Source organism: Ambystoma mexicanum, chromosome 5q, assembly GCF_040938575.1.
Source record: "Ambystoma mexicanum isolate Mex_15411 chromosome 5q, UKY_AmexF1_1, whole genome shotgun sequence".
In the NCBI taxonomy this organism is placed as follows: domain Eukaryota; kingdom Metazoa; phylum Chordata; class Amphibia; order Caudata; family Ambystomatidae; genus Ambystoma; species Ambystoma mexicanum.
The window spans coordinates 1,074,097,535-1,074,112,502 of NC_090933.1; the positions used below are offsets into that span (position 1 = coordinate 1,074,097,535).

General features: G+C 46.7%; 1 protein-coding gene across 2 annotated transcripts in view; it reads left to right on the forward strand.

Annotated features, from left to right (window-relative positions):
• TBC1D31 (TBC1 domain family member 31) overlaps positions 1-14,968 on the forward strand; it is a 1,687,314-nt gene that overhangs the window by 1,540,566 nt on the left and 131,780 nt on the right. For both annotated transcript variants that reach the window (XM_069621570.1, XM_069621571.1), the window contains exon 19: positions 347-541. In XM_069621570.1, the coding sequence (XP_069477671.1) occupies positions 347-541 (195 nt within the window). The remainder of the gene's footprint in view (positions 1-346; positions 542-14,968) is intronic.

The following is a 14,968-nucleotide window of genomic DNA, read 5'->3' on the forward strand; positions in this document are numbered from 1 at the left end:
GCCCCTTTCTCTAAATTCCTTTCCCAAAGTTCAAACGCTTATGTGAGATCAAGAAATAGTCTATATTATTATTATTATCCTTTCCAGCATTTGAACATTGTTTACTCTTCATTTTCTTATTTAAAAAGTTATTAATGTTTTTATCATTAGCTATACTGTGCACCGTCTATGACTGGTGGTTCATATAGTGATATTGGGCATAAAGATTGATCATAAGCCAGTATACCACTGTGTATATGTATAAATTATCCTCTCCCAAGATTTACATCAAACCTTAATATCAACAGCGTTTGGGGAATTAAATGTATGACAGTCTGAATGATAACATCTGGTTTAAATCTTATAGGTGCTTGAGGAAAGCTTAGTCCAGGCAGATCGGATGTGCGGTGACACAGACTGGAAAATTAATGCCTTGCAAAAACAAAGAAGTGATGACTTAAATCGTGAGGAACATTTTGAAGAACTTGTGAAACTTTCCGAAACCAACAGAGCAAAAGAGCAAGAGCTACTGAATATAATGAAAGAGGTGGACTTAAAAAAGGTTAGTTAACACAAGTGATTAGAAAATATGAAATTAAGAAATAAGGGTTTTATGCATCTTATTGTTTATATGCAGCTCAGTCATCTGAATATCCCTCTGATATCAGTAGATTCACCTTAGTCAAAATAATTTCGAAACATTCTCTTAGAGGCTCCACACTGGCCCCTAAATGAGCTTCTGCTTAGAAGAAAAACCACTTTATATTAAGCTATGTTTTAAGTTAAGGGCTTCTCGACCTCAACGATCCTCAAACTATAGGTTTTTTATATTCATCCATTGCTTTAAACGCTCCAGAGCATTCGGCAAATCCAGCGAGTCCCGGCTGCTAAACCTTAGAATTGTCTTCCAACAGACATCCCCAAGAATTACCGTCTTTTCTTGTTCCATGAAAAGTTGGAACCTTTTTTTTATCATCTGGTTTTCTCCTTCAGTCCTTAAGCTGTTGACAAGGTTGAGCATTGTGAAACCTTCTTGGTATAAGTGCCTCTAGCCGCATGAACTAGAAATAGAAATACTTAGTTAGAACCAGCGTTCAGGCAACAAGGCACACTTTTGTAGTTGCTTTGTAAGGTAGTAGCAAAACAAAGTTTGTCTTGTTGGGTTGTTCTCTGCATTGCAGATTGCTACTCGCTGGGGGGAAAAGAGGGGTCTGAAGGCTGTAGGACCCATTCAGCCAGATGGCTGACAGCAACTTCTGTTCTTGTTAGGACTCTCTAGTCAGGATTCCAGATTTGTCAGAGCGGTCCTACAAAAGTTGCTAGTGTAACTAGATTCTGGTCTCACTCTCCTGACTTCCTGGAATTTTATTAGTGTTGTGTGAGTCTAAGATAAAGAATCTGTGGGAGCACACAATCCATTGGAAGAGCACATTACTTCTTTCTGGTAATGTTCTTTCTAATGAATTTTGCCCCCACAGATTCCTCATCGCTCTCGCATCCTTCCCTCCTGATTGATCAAGTGGTAATTTTCCTTAACAATTGAGCACATAATAAAACATGTGAAACTGAGGTCAGAGGACATGGTACAAGTTATATATGGCCGTCCAACGTCATTTCCGGTGTCCAGGAGCGACTGCGTCGAGTGATCCTGACACTGAAGACCCACGGCACATCCTGCTGGGATACCGTTTTTCTGTGATTCCGCTGAGACTGGCTACATCCAAGATGAGGAACATCCATCAGAAAAAACATTACCTTCGTTATGTAATTTAATCTTCACCTACCAAATTGTCCATAACAGACCTTTCATTGTTGCGCTAACACAAGCAAGCAAAATGAAACTAAGAGACAAGTTCAACAGATTAGTGTTATCATTATTATTCAAAGAACAGAAATATGCAAATACATATCTTCACACCCCCAGATGACTTACCAAGACTTCAGCGTTTAACTGTCACTTATAAACCCCAAACACCACATTCTTGTTCCACCATTCAACACCAAACTCTCCAAATCAATCGGGCATTTCCTATGCAAACCGGCTTTCCAGCATCTCGCACTTAAAACGCACCCCTCAATTCTTCATAGCTAGACTATAACAAAAATGCACTGCACAGAACTAATTAAATCGATCCCCCTCTTTAAACTTTGAAAGTATACACTTGCAGGACTTTTTTTTGTTTGTTACTCTGTCGCGTCTCACCTTGCCGCCTGTAGCAAAAGGACCTGTGTGATTTGACTGTGGCATAATTGTTCACGGTGCAATTGACCCCCCAATTCACTTTTATTTTGTTCCTGCGGCATCAGTTCTGTCCCTCCTGCGTGGGTCCGATCTGAGGCCGCAGGGTCCGCTTTTTTCCTTTTTCCCCGTCGTCCTCCTCCGGACACCCCCACTACCACAAAGGCAATCACTACCGAACATGGGGAGCGTGGAACACCCCAGCAACCCCCGCTCCCCATGTTCGGTAGTGATTAACCAATTTGATTGATTGGTACTGGCCGCATTAGGCCAGATGTACCATTCGATCAATTAAAATCGATCAAATTGGGTAATACTGTAGCAAACAGGTCAGTTCCACCATAAGACCAACTTCAAAGTAAGACAAGATTTAACAGAGGATACTTCAGTGGCATCAACACTTGCTGCTATCTCCCCAAAAACTGGTCTCTGGTGTGCTGTACAAACAAAACACACAAATTTAAAATTGCCACCAACGTATTTTCTCTGCTTACCCGCCTGCCTTTACAGATGGGGAAATGTAAGTGGACCATAAGAGCAAGACACCAATCGGCTCCCAAGTCAGAAGGATGGAAGGACTATACCCAGTCTCTGGCAAGAAGATGTTTCAGAAGGGTAAGCACCTATGGATGAAGAAACTGTCCAGAGATGGAAGGAAACATATTAATCAGCAGGCCGCTGAGCAGACTATTGCTGCAATGTGACTTTTGAAAGGCTTGGTGAAATCTGTCCTATTTGAGATGAAGTACACAGGCTGATGAGAAATCTCTGAGAAACTACCAATCCCGCAAAAGTAAAAAACGGGTTATGAGAAGCCTGTGGCAGACTGACGATCCTAAGGATAATTACAGAGGTTTATGCCAAGGAGCTGAATGAGTGGAATGCAAGGGCTTAATACATATACCATTGTGTGCTGTTTATTTATTTCCCCTCAATTTGTAGAACGAGAATCTTGCTTATTCCTAACTGAGTAGGTTAGAATTTCTCCTAGTAATTTAAAGTCTCTGAGAAGCCAAGGTCATAACCCTCAGAACTCCTTGATCAATGAAAACATACTGTAATTGAAAGTGTTCCAGCAGTAGAATCGGATTATTGTTTGGCAATAAGAAAAATTAAGTACAAATTTCCCATGTGGATGGCTGTGGTTTTGACCACAACGATTACATAGTTGTGACTGTAAATACTTCTACTTTTAAACAAAATTACCAAATGTAACTGCATTTCGAATTGATTGTGTCCTCCCACGCATTCCTCATCTTTGATATTCATATTATCAGCTTTGCTGCTTCGGAAAAAGAAATTCCACACTCGAGGGCGCTGTGCTCGATGTCGTGCGTCGATGTCCCTCGAGGGCTGCCGTAGTGCATCAACGTCATCCATGGTATAAATAGCTTGAGCCGTGCCTGTTGGCTTCAGTTCAGTTTTTTGGAAAGCTTTTGCTTCAAGTGTGTGACCGGCGCTTCAGTCTTTGTTAAAAATGTCCTCATCTTCTAATCCGTTGATCGCAAAAACTGGCTTAAAAAAATGCCAGGATTGCAGGAAGAAAATGTCCATCACTGATTCCCATTGCATCTGCCTGTGGTGCCTGGGTCCCGACCATCGGACCGATGACTGCAGGTCCTGGCAGGCCATGACAGGAAAAGCTCTCAAGGAACGAGGTAAATTGGCGGTGGGGAGGGAAACTTCGAAGGTTTCTTCGAAGAGGAATAAAGACTTGGGAGAGTCTAGGGATTCATCCTGCCGTAAGTCGAAGAAGGCCTGATCGAGGAGTCGGTCGCGGAAATCTTCGTTGTCTTCTTCGAAGAAGGCGAGGAAAAGACGTCACCGATTTCCTCCTTCTCCTTACTCTACAAGGATTATCACTTGTCCAACTAAACATGATTCCCCAAGAAAATGGGAGGCTACGAATCTTCGAGAATGCGGCCCGACCCCTTAGTAGAAGTTGCGCGAAGTCCATGCCCCAGCTCATCCTTCGGATGACAGAGGAAGGTCCGGGACTACTAAACGCTTTAAATCCATTGAAAAATCGTCACTGGTACCTGCCAGAGAATCTTCTCCGGTACCTCACAAAAAGAGCAAGTCGACAAGCCTGTCGGTGCATAAATCGAGGGCAACGCCGTACAAAATGGCGTCAGATTCCAAACCTCCTTCGACACCAGTGTCGAATGTTTCATCGACACCAGTGTCGAGGGCCTCGTCGACAATATTCTCAAAGGTTTTGTCGACACCTTTCTCGACGACTCCGTTGCCTAAGTCTCCTTCGACGACTATGTAGAAGCCAGCGTCAACAACATCGACGCCTGTAACGCTCACCTGATTCCCGTAGAGGCGCCGGTCTTGACTGGGCGTATACCGTATCTTCAAAGGTGATGTGTAACACACGGCTGGCTCTTTGGGCTGGACCTCTGTGCACTGTATGTCTGACTCGAAGGGTAAGATGTCTTAGGTAAGTGAACGCCGTGCTCTCCGTCTGCCTCGGGGCAGGGTGCTGTAACCAGTTTCTTCACTGGATAAGGGGAGCAGGCCTCTTGACTTCAGAGGACTGCTGTCCGTCGTTTACTGCACGAACGGTAAGTTTTGAGTAATTCTAATGTCTTTAAAGTCTTTAGTAATGATGTTTCTTGTTTTGCAGGGTTCCGGCGATGGCGGATGACGGGCTGAAGTGAGTTGAAGATGGAGCCCGTGTGATGAATAGAAGCGCCTGGAAGCACGTAAGTAAGCGCTTGTTGCCTGCTTCACGATGCGCTGTAACTGTCTTTTAATTTTGCAGGTACAAGTTCGGAGCGGCTGCAGGGTGCCGGAACACCCACTGGGTTAGATGTGGAAAGGAGTAATGGCACGTGAGTATTAAAGTTCCCCAATGTCTTTAAACGCACCTTGTTTTGTCTTTCAGATGCGGGATGCAGCGCCGAAGGCCTCCGGAGCGTGCAAAGAGTTGGTAAGCTTTTGTCTTTCAGATGCCGGAATGCAGTGTGAAGACCTCCGGAGCGCACGAAGAGTAGGTAAGCCTTTGTCTTTCAGATGCCGGAATGCAGCGCGAGGCGTTGGTGACAGCCGATGGACCAGGTAAGTGAAGAGCTGTCACTGAAGACCGTAATGCTAACCTGTTCTTTCTTGTCTTTATAGGTGTTGCTGAAGACTGGATTCAGGATGGTAAGCCTTTTTCCTTAGGCCCAGGATCAGATGCAGAAGACACGATGAGCGTTCTGCTGCAGAGGATGCAGAATAACGCAAAGCAAGATTCATCCATCGGTTGTGGTTTAAATAGCCTTCCTGCTTTCCAGAAGAGTTCCAGTGTTCTGAATCTAGGGAGTGGCTCCTGCCCCACCCAACAGGAAAAGTAGTTCCAAACAGAAGAGGATCAGAGGCTCAACTGGCAGGCAAGTAAGCAGCATGGTCTGCTGCAGCTAAGTCCACCCAAGCATTACGAGCTCGGCGCTTCCAGCGCTGGGACTGGGCATTTTTATGAGCCTGGTGCCACTGGCGCCAGGACTGGGTCCAAAAGGTCCCAATTGGGACTGGTTGGCACTCGGAACCTGGGTTATGGATCTGCTTCCAAGGGAGTTGGGAAAACGCTGACCTTTTGGAAGCAGAGATCATGACAGTACCCCCCCTCAAGGCCCCTCCCAAACCGGGCTTCTCCGGGGGTTTTGGCTTGTCAGGAAATGTTCGGTGAAATCTTTTGATTAGGCAAGGAGCGTGGACATATTCAGCAGGTTCCCAGGATCTCTCTTGGGGGCCGTAGCCTTTCCAGTCAATTAGGTAAAATAGTTTAGATTTGGAGATCTTGGAGTCCAGAATGCTTTTGACTTCAAACTCGAGTTCTCCATCAACTAGGATAGGTTTTGGAGATTTAGTTAGTCGGGTTTGAGGTTGCACGGGTTTTAATAGAGAGACGTGGAAGACCGGATGTATCTTCATGTGCGGGGGCAAGTCCAACTTGACCGCTACTGGGTTTACTATGGTAGTGATGGAATAGGGACCAAGGTATCTTGGGTTGAATGTGCGTGGCCCTTTTAGAGGTAGATATTTGGTGGATAACCAGACTTGATCCCCTACTTGATATTGAGGGGCTTCCTTCCGATGTTGATCTGCTCCTTTCTTTTATTGTTCTTTAGCCCTTTGAAGGTAAGAAACAGCTTCCTTAAAGGCTTGGGTGATTGTAGAATGCAGGTAGTCTACTGCTGGTGTTTCAAGATCTTGGAGGGGATCCAACTCCGAGGTTCGAGGGTGACTGCCGTACAAAAGAAAAAACGGGGTTTTCCCAGTTCCCGAATGGACAGAGTTATTGTAGGCATATTCGGCTATCCAAAGGATGTCTTTCCAAGTTTTTTCAGTTTGTTGCAGCATGCAGCGTAAATACTGTTCCAGAGTTTGATTGGTCCTCTCGGTTTGTCCGTCGGTCTGAGGGTGGTGACTGGTCGATAGTCTCACATCAATTTGAGCCGACCGACAGCAACTTCGCCAAAAATGAGAAATAAATTGACTACCTCGATCCGAAATTAGAACCGAAGGAAAACCGTGCAGTCGGACGATGTTTTCGAGAAATTCTCGGGCCAGAGTTGCTGCTGTTGGCAAGCCTTTGAGCGGAATGAAATGCGCCATCTTGGAGAATAAGTCCACGATTACTAGAATCGTATTGTATCCGGAGCATGGAGGTAGATCGGTGATGAAGTCCATAGAAAGCGTATGCCAAGGGCAAGGTGGGATGTCAATAGGGCGTAAGAGGCCTGCTGGTCTTTCCTTTTGACTCTTGTTTTGGGCGCATACTCCACAGGACATTATAAAGTCTCTGATATCTTTTTTCCAAGACGGCCACCAGAAGTAGCGCTTGATCTTTTCTGAGGTCTTGGCCATACCGGCATGTCCTTCCATTAAAGAATCGTGATAACAAGAGATTACTTTTTTCTGTAAATCTGTGCTGGGTAGGTATAATCGTTCTTGGAAATACAATAAGTTGTCCTTTACTGCAAAGTCCTTTCCCTGCAGATGCCAATTCTGTATGTCTGCTGGAGTTACAAGTTGCCTGGCTTTATCCTTAACTTCCTCTATGGATTCTGTGGCGATTACACCCAGAATTCTTTGTTCGGGAATGATTGGTACAGGTTTAGGGTTGATCAAGTGTTCTTCCACTCCCATCCGAGAAAGGGCATCAGCTTTACCGTTCTTTGTACCAGGTCGATAGGTAATTATGAAGTCAAACTCGGCAAAGAATAATGCCCAACAGAGTTGTCTAGAGGATTGGGCTTTTGCGGTTTTCAAATATTGCAGGTTTCGGTGATCCGTAATCACAGTAACGGTGTGTCGGGCCCCCAGCAGATAATGCCGCCAAGCCTTAAAGGCAGACTTGATAGCCAGAAGTTCCTTGTCAGTAATCGTGTAATTGATTTCAGGAGGCGAGAATTTGCGGGACCAAAATGCCACGGGATGCAACTGATTGGTTACCGGGTCCTTTTGTGATAGAACTGCCCCCATGGCAAGGCTTGAAGCATCAGTTTCCACGATGTAGGGGAGTTCGGGGCGAGGGTGTTTTAAGATTGGTGCAGAGATAAATTTAGTCTTCAAATCCTGGAAAGCTTGTTCTGCCTCGGTAGACCATTCAAAACGTTTGTTTTTCTTTAACAAGGCAGTGATGGGCTGGACTATTCGAGAGAATTCGGGGATAAACCTGCGGTAAAAGTTAGCGAAGCCTAACATGCTTTGCACACCTTTTACGGAGGATGGTGATGGCCATTTGAGAACTGCATCGACCTTCTTTGAATCCATACGCACTCCGCCAGGTGATAATATGAATCCCAAGAATTCAACTTCAGTCACGTTGAAAACACATTTTTCCAACTTAGCGAAAAGTTTGTGTTGACGCAATCTTTCGAGGACCATTTTCACGTGTTTCCGATGTTCAGATTCCGATGAAGAATAAACGAGGATGTCGTCAATGTAAACAACAACACACACATCTATGAGCTCTCTGAGGACATCGTTCATAAAATACTGAAAGGCGGCCGGGGCATTGCAAAGTCCGAAGGGCATGACCTGATATTCAAATAGCCCATACTTGGTGCGGAAGGCCGTCTTCCATTCATCGCCCTCTTTTACTCGTACCAAGTGGTAAGCTCCTCTAAGATCCAGCTTTGTATATATGCATGCTTTTCTGACTTGGTCCAGGAGTTCAGGGATCAAAGGTAACGGATATCTATTCTTAACGGTGATCTGGTTCAGGGAGCGATAATCTATACAAGTTCTAAGGTCTCCTTCCTTTTTTGGAACGAAGAACAAAGCTGAAGAAGCAGGGGACTTGGAAGGACGAATAAACCCATTTTCCAGGTATTGATCCAGGTATTGTCGAAGGTGAAGGTTTACAGGCTCGGTGAAGGCATAAATTCTACTACAAGGAGGAGTAGATCCAGGTATCGGGTCTATCTGGCAGTCATAAGACCTATGAGGAGATAGAGAGTTAGCCTGATCCTTCCGGAAAACATCTTGGTATTCTAGGTATTCGGGAGGTAACTGGGGAGTCTCTGAAGAAATTGCTGCCAGTTCAACACCAGGTGGAGGGTGACAAGTAGAGACACATTCTGGAAACTGGACCGTTCTTGCTCGCCAATCGATCAGAGGATTGTGTTTCTCTAACCAAGGTATTCCTAGAATAATCTGAAACTGAGGGGCCTTGATCACATCGAACACGATCTTCTCATGGTGTCCATCTTGACTTACTAGCGTCACCTCTTGAGTGGTATGCGTTACTGGCCCGGAGGCTATCTCTGTACCATCCACCGTAGTAATGACGTCCTTTACAGCCTTGGGACAAAGAGTTAGATTCATCCTCAAAACCATTTCATGATCCACATAATTGCCGATGGCACAGCTGTCGACGTAAGCTTCAATTGCATGTAATCGATCCGGATTATCAGGGCTAATGAGGACCATAGGTATCACGAAATGCGAGGTCACGGAACTGGTTTTCACGCTCGGCAAGAGGACCTCTATTCTTGTCGAGCGAGGTCCTTTCCCTGCTCAGAGTTTGTAACTTTGGTAACTGCAGCTCCTACTGCCTTCTTGGCAGGTTTCACCGGACAGTCTCGAAGAAAGTGCCCTGAGTTTCCGCAATAGGGGCATAATTGCAACTGTTTTCTCCTTTCCCGCTCCTTTTGTGTTAGAGGACCTTTCAGACCCCCTATTTGCATGGGTTCCCCGGAGTCTACTCCTTTGGAAGCAGTTGGCGGTTTGGAAAATACTCGAGCATCAAACTTGGAACGATCGGCCTTCCTGTTCTGCAGTCTGTGATCTATTTGAACGACTAAGTCTATATAGTCCGAACATTCTTGTGGGGGATTCACTACTTGGGCTAACACATCTTTGAGCTCTCCACGTAGACCTCTATAAAACAGCGTAATCCTTTTGTCCTCAGGCCATTGAGTTTCCACTATCAGTCTGTTGAAAGACGCAATATAAGCCAAAAGGTCTTGATTACCTTGTCGCAACGAAAGAAGCTCATTGTCCAAGGCCTGCCCCTGTGAATGTCTTGCGAACAGTTTTTCCATACTGAGCTGAAAAGCTTGAAAATCATGGAGGACCGGATCATCTTGATTTACTAGAGGGATCGACCAGTCTGCCGCATTGCCACTAAGGTACGAAAGCACGAAAGCTACTTTAGCTTGATCAGTTGGAAAGGCTGCTGGCCGGCATAAGAAATGCAACCGGCACTGATTGATAAATACTGCAAACCTCTTTGGGTCACCAGAAAATCGTTCGGGCGGAGCCAGAGGTACATTCCCAGGTAGGTTGATCTGCACTGGATTCATAGAGGATGTAGAAGGAAGATTTCCCCCAGATGCGGGTAACTGGGTCTGTCCGGCTTGTGACTGTAGCAATTGTCTAGCGAGATCATCTGTTCGCTCCTTGGAAATAATCAGTTCCCTTCTTAGAGCGTTCGTTTCCTGACGGGCTGCATGCACTTCTGCCCTTAGTTCCCCAAGTAACTGGGCTAGCTGGTCGGTATCCGAGGTTTCCATAGCGCCTGGACGGGAGTTTTGTGGTAGGCTTTGCGTTCTGTAACGCTTACCTGATTCCCGTAGAGGCGCCGGTCTTGACTGGGCGTATACCGTATCTTCAAAGGTGATGTGTAACACACGGCTGGCTCTTTGGGCTGGACCTCTGTGCACTGTATGTCTGACTCGAAGGGTAAGATGTCTTAGGTAAGTGAACACCGTGCTCTCCATCTGCCTCGGGGCAGGGTGCTGTAACCAGTTTCTTCACTGGATAAGGGGAGCAGGCCTCTTGACTTCAGAGGACTGCTGTCCGTCGTTTACTGCACGAACGGTAAGTTTCGAGTAATTCTAATGTCTTTAAAGTCTTTAGTAATGATGTTTCTTGTTTTGCATGGTTCCGGCGATGGCGGATGACGGGCTGAAGTGAGTTGAAGATGGAGCCCGTGTGATGAATAGAAGCGCCTGGAAGCACGTAAGTAAGCGCTTGTTGCCTGCTTCACGATGCGCTCTAACTGTCTTTTTATTTTGCAGGTACAAGTTCGGAGCGGCTGCAGGGTGCCGGAATACCCACTGGGTTAGATGTGGAAAGGAGTAATGGCACGTGAGTATTAAAGTTCCCCAATGTCTTTAAACGCACCTTGTTTTGTCTTTCAGATGCGGGATGCAGCGCCGAAGGCCTCCGGAGCGTGCGAAGAGTTGGTAAGCTTTTTGTCTTTCAGATGCCGGAATGCAGTGTGAAGACCTCCGGAGCGCATGAAGAGTAGGTAAGCCTTTGTCTTTCAGATGCCGGAATGCAGCGCGAGGCGTTGGTGACAGCCGCTGGACCAGGTAAGTGAAGAGCTGTCACTGAAGACCGTAATGCTAATCTGTTCTTTCTTGTCTTTATAGGTGTTGCTGAAGACTGGATTCAGGATGGTAAGCCTTTTTCCTTAGGCCCAGGATCAGATGCAGAAGACACGATGAGCGTTCTGCTGCAGAGGATGCAGAATAACGCAAAGCAAGATTCATCCATCGGGTGTGGTTTAAATAGCCTCCTGTAGTGCTTAGGTGTCTCCTTCCACAGCCACGCCTAGGTAAGAAAAGAGTTCCTGCTTTCCAGAAGAGTTCCAGTGTTCTGAATCTAGGGAGTGGCTCCTGCCCCACCCAACAGGAAAAGTAGTTCCAAACAGAAGAGGATCAGAGGCTCAACTGGCAGGCAAGTAAGCAGCATGGTCTGCTGCAGCTAAGTCCACCCAAGCATTATGAGCTCGGCGCTTCCAGCGCTGGGACTGGGCATATTTATGAGCCTGGTGCCACTGGCGCCAGGACTGGGTCCAAAAGGTCCCAATTGGGACTGGTTGGCACTCGGAACCTGGGTTATGGATCTGCTTCCAAGGGAGTTGGGAAAACCCTGACCTTTTGGAAGCAGAGATCATGACAACGCCTCTGTCGAAGACGTTGTCGATTCCGGTTGCGTCATCAACGCCATTACCAAAACCACATTCAGGGTCTCAACCCACGGGTAAAGTTTATACCCATTTGCCAAGGAAAGACTTTTTTAAGTCTATGGGCCTCATTACACGGAAGGCGGTAAGGGTTAACGGTCACCGGTAAGGGTACCGGTGACCGTTAACCCTTACTACGAGGTCCCTTTGCGGGACCCGACCTTAACGGCTGGTGTAGACCAGCCGTTAAAGTTGGGACCCGCAAAGGGAGCATGGTGCTAATTACGGTACCGCAATTTGCGGTACCATAATTACCGCTTTCCCCATTCCCATTATGCCCTATGGGGCAAAAATGGGAATGGGGAAGGGCCATGGAGAAAGGGGGAATTACCACCCTGCCAACCTTGGAATGGGGTGGTAATTCCCCTTTCCTCCATGGTGGTACCGGTATGGTACCGGCGGCAACCATGGTGCTAATAGTACCATGGTTTACCGCACTCCGTTTAATGAGGCCCTATGACTTCTATTTATGAATCTTCTATTTATGAGGAAGATTCTTCCCCATTTGGGGTGAAATATGGGAAAAAAGACGTTCCTGGGGAGGAATTGGTCGACCCAGAATCGAAGATGTTTGATCTTTATGACTGTTTACAGACAGCTAGTGGCATTGACACTTCGCCTGAATTGGAGTTTAACCAACCTGATCCAACAGATCATGCTGATTCAGCATACAGGAATATTATGAATAGGGTTGTGGAGTTCATGGGCTGGAGCAGGAACTCTCCTACCTACGAACAAGATGACATGACAGATATTCTGAGCCAGGGCCCTCAGTAGGATCCAGTACTACCTTTCCATACAGCCCTTCAAAGGAAGGTTATGTCCAACTTGGAAACCCCAGTATCTGGATCGGCAGTAAATAAAAATGTTGCCAGAAAGTTTAGACCTTCATCCACTGATCCAGACTATATGACTAAGCACCCTACACCTGAAAGCTTAGTGGTCCAGGCAGCTACATCCACCAGACAGTCTGCGTATCCCTCTATTCCCCCGATAAGAATGACAAGAAAATTGATGCCTGGGCTCACGGGATTTTTTCTTCGAACAGTATGGCTTTAAAATCTACCAATGTTACTTGTACCCTTTCGAGGTTTACCTACACCCTATGGGACAGTGTTAGCATGACGGCTCAGCACATTCCGGAAGGCGAGGAAGGAGACAGCTTCCTGGCTATTGTGAAGGATGGAAAGGAGGCAATGGGGGAGTGTCTCCAGTCAGGACGGGGGAGTGTCTCCAGTCAGGACTGGACACTGCTGACAGCATCAGCAGGTCCATGGCGTCTAGCACAGTGCTACGCAGGTTTGCGTGGCTGAGGAAGTCGGGGTTTACAACGGATGTGCAGGCCAGGCTACTCAATATGCCCTTTGACTGCTTGAAGTTGTTCGGCATCAATGAAGATGAGTCTAGAGAAGCTGCAGACCTCTAAGGCGGCAGCTAAGTCGCTTAGCGCCTCAATACGTCAACCTCAGCAACACTCCTACTCATCTTCCTGGAGGGGTCATCCTTTTTATTTTTATTCCTCATTTGGAAGGTGAAGAGGACAGGCTAGTCAAAGAGGACAAAAAAGATTCCCTTGTGGTGGACAAGGAAAGGGTTCTAGATCAGCCCCAGCAGCGGCAACTGTATCCTCAGCCGCTGCTGCACTTGCCTCTAAGCCACTCTGAGGTCTTGACCCACAAGACCCCAGTGGGAGGCAGGATCTGTCAGCATCTGAACGAATGGCGGGGCATTACTTCAGATGTTTGGGCACTGGAAACAATAGCCCAAGGTTACTGCCTTCCTTTTCAGAAAAGACCTCCGGACCATCCACCGGGAGCAAACTCTGTCAAATTTCCAGATCCGCTCCTTGTGCAGGAAATTTAAACCGTGCTAGAGAAAGATGCAATAGAACATATTCCTGTAGCGGAGAGGAACAAGGGTTGTTACTCCCCTTATTTGCTCATTCCCAAGAAGGACGGAGGATTGAAACCCATTTTGGACTTAAGAAACTTGAACAAGTACCTCAGGAAGGACAAGTTCAGGATGGTAACCCTTTCTCAGATCCTTCAGGCTCTCCAACTCCAAGACTGGATGGTATCATTGGACCTTCAGGATGCTTACTTTCATGTGCACAATCCATCTCAAGCACAGAAAGTACCTGAGGTACGCAATTGGCAATTCTCATTTTCAATTTCGAGTTCTGCCATTCCGTCTGACCTCTGCCCCGAGGGTTTTCACCAAAACTGATGGCGGTAGTGGCAGCAAGTCTCAGGAGAAGGGGGATTCACGTCTATCCCTACCTGGATAATTGGTCAATCAGGACTCATTCACCCGAACCGGCCCAGGAACATCTGAGGATCACCTGCCACTTCCTTCACAAACGTGGCTTCTCCCTCAATTACAAGAATTCCCATATGATACCATTCCAAAGACTCCAGTTCATCGAAGCGGTCTTGGACACTCCCTCAGGGAGAGCCTCGCCTCCCGAGGTGAGAACTCAACACACTCTGCAGATGGTAACAAAATTCCAAAATGCCCAGTGTCTACCGGCCTACGATTTTCTGAAGTTGCTCGGCCTCATGGCATCCTGTATTTTTCTGGTGCCAGAGGCCCGATTGATCAATGGTCCCAGTTTTTAGGGAATATGTCAGATCTGATGCAAGTTCCGAGCAGAGTGGCTCAAGACCTTCTATGGTGGGTTTGCAAGGACAATATTCTCAAGGGAGAATCTTTTTGGGAGCCATGGCCAGAGATAACAGTAGTGAAGGACGCCTCACTCACAGGGTGGGGAGCCCAAACCAACAAACTGACAATCAGCAGTCGTTGGTCTCCATCGGAGCCAAACTACACATCAACCTTTTGGAGCCGAGGGCAATCAGACTAGCGCTGAAGGCCCTTCTGCCCGGGGAAAGAATGTCCTGATTTGACGGACAAAACATAGTGGCCATGTTATACTTCAACAAGAAAGGAGTTGCAGGATCACTACCACTGTGAAGAGAGGCAATGCAGCTCTGGTTCTGGGCAGTACAGGAAGAAATCTCTCTATCAGCAGTTCACCTAGCCGGAGAGAAGCAAATGGCGGCGGACGCTCTGAGCAGGCAGAGCACAGTCTCCCACGAGTGGGAACTAGCTCAGAAAGTCCTTCAAGAGATCTTCACCCTCTGGGGAACCCCTCAACCGGATCTGCTTGTGACCAAGGTGAATCGGAAGTGCGAACAGTATTGCTCATGGGAATTTCCCCCGAAAGGAGCTCTAGGGGATGCGTTCGTAGTGGACTGAGATTTTTCGATCCCGTACGT